General features: G+C 46.8%; 1 protein-coding gene across 1 annotated transcript in view; it reads left to right on the top strand.

Annotated features, from left to right (window-relative positions):
• Positions 1 to 5,000, top strand: part of LOC124040400 (caskin-2-like) — a 110,514-nt gene that overhangs the window by 57,329 nt on the left and 48,185 nt on the right. Inside the window, 1 exon segment of the mRNA XM_046357559.1 lies at positions 4,860 to 4,955. Within this exon segment, the coding sequence (XP_046213515.1) occupies positions 4,860 to 4,955 (96 nt within the window).

The raw sequence follows: 5,000 nt of genomic DNA, 5'->3' as shown, positions 1-5,000 counted from the left end.
TACTCCTCCTCTGTTCCTCTGGTTATGTAGAGGTTAACCCCTGCAGCCCCCAGCACCACTCCAATCCCCCAGGGACTCTCATTTGTTTACTTCTGTAACCGTAAAAGCCTTGGTTTCATGCATGTTAATGTTAGAAGCCTCCTCCCTTAGTTTATTTTATTCATTGCTTTAGCTCACTCCGCCAACCCGGATGTCCTAGCCGTGTCTGAATCCTGGCTGAGGAAGGCCACCAAAAATCCTGAAATGTCCATCCCTAACTATAACATTTTCTGACAAGATGGAACTGCCAAAGGGGGCAGAGATAGCCTGCAGAGTTCTGTCATACTGTCCAGGTCTGTGCCCAAACAATTTGAGCTTCTACTATTAAAAATCCACCTTTCCAGAAACAAGTCTCTCACCTTTGCAGCTTGTTATAGACCTCCTTCAGCCCCCAGTTGTGCCCTGGACATGATATGTGAATTGATTGCCCCCTATCTATCTTCAGAGTTCTCACTGTTAAGTGACATAAACTGAGACATGCTGAACAGCCCGGCCGTCCTACAATCTAAGCTAGATGCCCTCAATCTCACACAAATTATCAAGGAACCTACCAGGTACAACCCTAAATCCGTAACCATGGGCACCTTCTTAGATATCATCCTGACCAATTTGCCTTCTAAATACACCTTTGCTGTCTTCAACCAGGATCTCAGCGATCACTGCCTCATGGCCTGCGTGAATAATGGGTCTGCGATCAACCGACCACCCCTCATCATTGTCAAACACTCCCTAAAACACTTCAGCGAGCAGGCACTTCTAATTGACCTGGCCCCGGTATCTTGGTTGGATATTGACTTAATTCCATCAGTAAAGGAGGCCTGGTAATTCTTTAAAAGTGCTTTCCTCACCATCTTAAATAAGCATGCCCCGTTCAACCTTGGTTCACCCCAGACTTGACTGCCCTTGACCAGCACAAAAACATCCTGTGGTATTCTGCATTAGCATCGAATAGCCCCCGCGATATGCAACTTTCCAGGGAAGTCAGGAACCAATATAAGTTTTGGGACACTGTAAAATCCATTGAGAATAAGAGCACATCCTCCCAGCTGCCCACTGCATTGAGGATAGGAAACACTGACACCACTGATAAATCTACGATAATCGATTATTTCAATAAGCTTTTTTTTTTACGACTGGCCATGCTTTCCACCTGGCTACCTCTACCCAGGCCAACATCTCAGCACCCCCTGCAGCAACTTGCCCAAGCCCGCCTCGCTTCTTCACCCAAGTCCAGACAGCTGATGTTCTTGCAACCCCTATTACTAGCCTATTCATCCTCTTTCGTATCATCTGAGATCCCCAAAGATTGGACATCTGCCACGGTCATCCTCCTCTTCAAAGGGAGGAACACTCTAGACCCAAACTGTTACAGACCTATATCCATCCTGCCCTGCCTTTCTAAAATGTTTGAAAGCCAAGTTACTAAACAGATCACCGACCATTATGAATCCCACCGTACCTTCTCCACTATGCAATCCGGTTTGCCGAGCTGGTCATGGGTGCACCTCAGCCACGCTCAAGGTCCTAAACGATATCATAACCGCCATCGATAAAAGACAGTATTGTGCAGCCGTCTTTCATCGACCTGGCCAAGGCTTTCTACTCTGTCAATCACCACATTTTTATCGGCAGACTCCACAGCCGTGGAATCTCAAATGACTGCCTCTCCTGGTTCACCAACTACTTCTCAGATAGTGTGTCAAATTGGAGGGCCTGTTGTCCGGACCTCTGGCAGTCTCTATGGGGGTTCCACAGGGTTCAAGTCTCGGGCCGACTCTTTTCTCTGCATATATCAATGATGTTGCTCTTGCTGCTGGTGATTCTCTGATCCACCTCTACGCAGACTACACAATTCTGTATACATCTGGCCCTTCTTTGGACACTGTGCTAACAAACCTTAGAATGATCTTCAAAACCATACAACACTCCTTCCGTGGCCTCCAACTGCTCTTAAATGCTAGTAAAACTAAGTGCATGCTCTTCAACCGATTGCTACCCGCACCCTGCTGCCCGACTAGCATCACTACTCTGGACGGTTCTGACGTTGAATATGTGGACAACAACAAATACCTAGGGGTCTGGTTAGACTGTAAACTCTCCTTCCAGACTCACATTAAGCTTCTCCAATCCAAAATTAAATCTAGAATTGGCTTCCTATTTTGCAACAAAGCCTCCTTCACTCACACTGCCAAACATACCCTCGTAAAACTGAGTATCCTACCGATAATTTACAAAATAGCCTCCAACACTCTACTCAGCAAACTGGATGTAGTCTATCACAGCGCCATCTGTTTTGTCACCAAAGCCCCATATACTACCCACCACTGTGACCTGTATGCTCTCGTTGGCTGGCCCTCACTACATATTCGTCGCCAAACCCACTGGCTCCAGGTAATCTATAAGTCTTTGTTAGGTATCATCATAGCAACACCCACCAGCAGCACGCACTCCAGCAGGTTTATTTCACTGGTCATCCCCAAAGCCAAAACTTCCTTTGGCCGCCTTTCCTCCCAGTTCTCTGTTGCCAGTGACTGGAACGAATTGCAAAAATCACTGAAGCTGGAGTCTTATATCTCCCTCTCTAACTTTAAGCATCAGCTGTCAGAGCAGCTTACCGATAGCTGTGTACAGGCACAGTGAATCTGTAAATAGCCCACCCAACTACCTCATCCCCATGTTTTCTTTTGTTGCTCTTTTGCACTCCAGTATCTCTACTTGCACATCATCATCTGCACATCTATCACTCTTGTGTTAATGCTAAATCGTAATTATTTTGCCTCTATGGCCTATTTATTGCCTTACCTCTCTATTCTTCTACATTTGCACACACTGTACATACATTTTTCTATTGTGTTATTGACTGTACGTTTGTTTATGTGTAACTCTGTGTTGTTGTTTGTGTCGCACTGCTTTGCTTTATATTGGCCAGGTCGCAGTTGTAAATGAGAACTTGTCTACCTGGTTAAATAAAGGTGTTCTCAACTAGCCTACCTGGTTAAATAAAGGTGTTCTCAACTAGCCTACCTGGTTAAATAAAGGTGTTCTCAACTAGCCTACCTGGTTAAATAAAGGTGTTCTCAACTAGCCTACCTGGTTAAATAAAGGTGTTCTCAACTAGCCTACCTGGTTAAATAAAGGTGTTCTCAACTAGCCTACCTGGTTAAATAAAGGTGTTCTCAACTAGCCTACCTGGTTAAATAAAGGTGTTCTCAACTAGCCTACCTGGTTAAATAAAGGTGTTCTCAACTAGCCTACCTGGTTAAATAAAGGTGTTCTCAACTAGCCTACCTGGTTAAATAAAGGTGTTCTCAACTAGCCTACCTGGTTAAATAAAGGTGTTCTCAACTAGCCTACCTGGTTAAATAAAGGTGTTCTCAACTAGCCTACCTGGTTAAATAAAGGTGTTCTCAACTAGCCTACCTGGTTAAATAAAGGTTAAAAAAAGAAAAGAATAATCAACTCAGAGAGATGGTTCAATATTTGTCCGGACTACACACAGGTAAGAATCAGTGATTGTGTGTGTGTGTGTGTGTGTGTGTGTGTGTGTGTGTGTGTGTGTGTGTGTGTGTGTGTGTGTGTGTGTGTGTGTGTGTGTGTGTGTGTGTGTGTGTGTGTGTGTTAGGGGTCAGTGAGTGAAAGATACTACATGATGTGATTAGGTCAGCAATGGATCTTGTAACACATTCCCTGAGTGAAGTATTGAGACTAACTGGGAAGGAGAAGGAATGTGTGTATTTAGTGTCTTTAACACCCAGGTAGTGAGTCTACCTGAGAGGTGGGTTCACACACACAGCAGCATACCTGGTCATGGAGAGTTCTGAGGTATTGTATTGTGTGTGACAAAGCAGGGACAGAAACAAAGCCAGAGGTATTTCTCTGTAATAGAAGCCCCTGTTAGGACTGGTGCTGGTGTCGCCCTGAGGATCTCACGTCTCTGTAGAAGAAGATAAACCACAGAGATGCTTTAGGGAAGGGTGTTTTTTTGTGCATCTATTTAAGGATGATATTTATTCATGCTTTATCTCCTCTTTTTTTCTCCCTGTCTGTCTTTATCTCTCTCCCTCTGTTTCTCTCTCTCTTTCTCCGTCCCCCCTCGCTCTCTATCCTCCCCCTCTCCCTCTCCTCTCTCTCTCTACCCCCTCTCTCCTCTCTCTCTCCCCCCCTCTCTCCTCTCTCTCTCTAACCCCCTCTCTCCTCTCTCTCTCTAACCCCCTCTCTCCTTTCTCTCTCTACTCTCCTCTCTCTCTCTAACCCCCTCTCTCCTCTCTCTCTCTACCCCCTCTCTCCTCTCTCTCTCTAACCCCCTCTCTCCTCTCTCTCTCTAACCCCCCTCTCTCCTCTCTCTCTCTAACCCCCTCTCTCCTCTCTCTCTCTAACCCCCTCTCTCTCTCTCTCTCTCTCTAACCCCCTCTAACTCTCTTTTCTCTCTAACCCCCTCTCTCCTCTCTATCCCCCTCTCTCCTCTCTCTCTATCCCCCTCTCTCCTCTCTCTCTATCCCCTCCTCTCCTCTCATCTCTTCTCCCTACTTCTCCTCTCCCCCTCTCCCCCTCTCCCTACCTCTCCTCTCCCCCTCTCTCTCCTCTCTCTCCCCCTCTCTCCTCTCCTCTCCCCCTCTCCCCTCTCTCTATCTCTCCTCTCCTCTCCCCTCTCTCTATCTCTCCTCTCCTCTCCCTACCTCTCCCTCTCCTCCCTCTCCCCCCCCCTCTCCCTCTCTCTCTCTCCTCTCCCCCATCTCTCCTCTCCCCCTCTCCCCTCTCCCTACCTCTCCTCTCCCCCTCTCCCCTCTCTCTATCTCTCCTCTCCCCTCTCTCTGCATCAGTCTGAGATGTTACTCCAGCACCAGTCTAATCCCTGTCTGGTGAACAAGGCCAACAAGACTCCTCTGGACCTGGCCTGTGAGTTTGGCAGACTCGAGGTGAGTCAAGTTTCAAGTTTTGTACAGGATACACATGGTGTACAT

Source organism: Oncorhynchus gorbuscha, linkage group LG07 (assembly GCF_021184085.1).
Source record: "Oncorhynchus gorbuscha isolate QuinsamMale2020 ecotype Even-year linkage group LG07, OgorEven_v1.0, whole genome shotgun sequence".
NCBI classification, from domain to species: Eukaryota; Metazoa; Chordata; class Actinopteri; order Salmoniformes; family Salmonidae; genus Oncorhynchus; species Oncorhynchus gorbuscha.
Note: the sequence above shows the minus strand (reverse complement) of the source record. Positions and strands in the feature narration are given on the sequence as shown.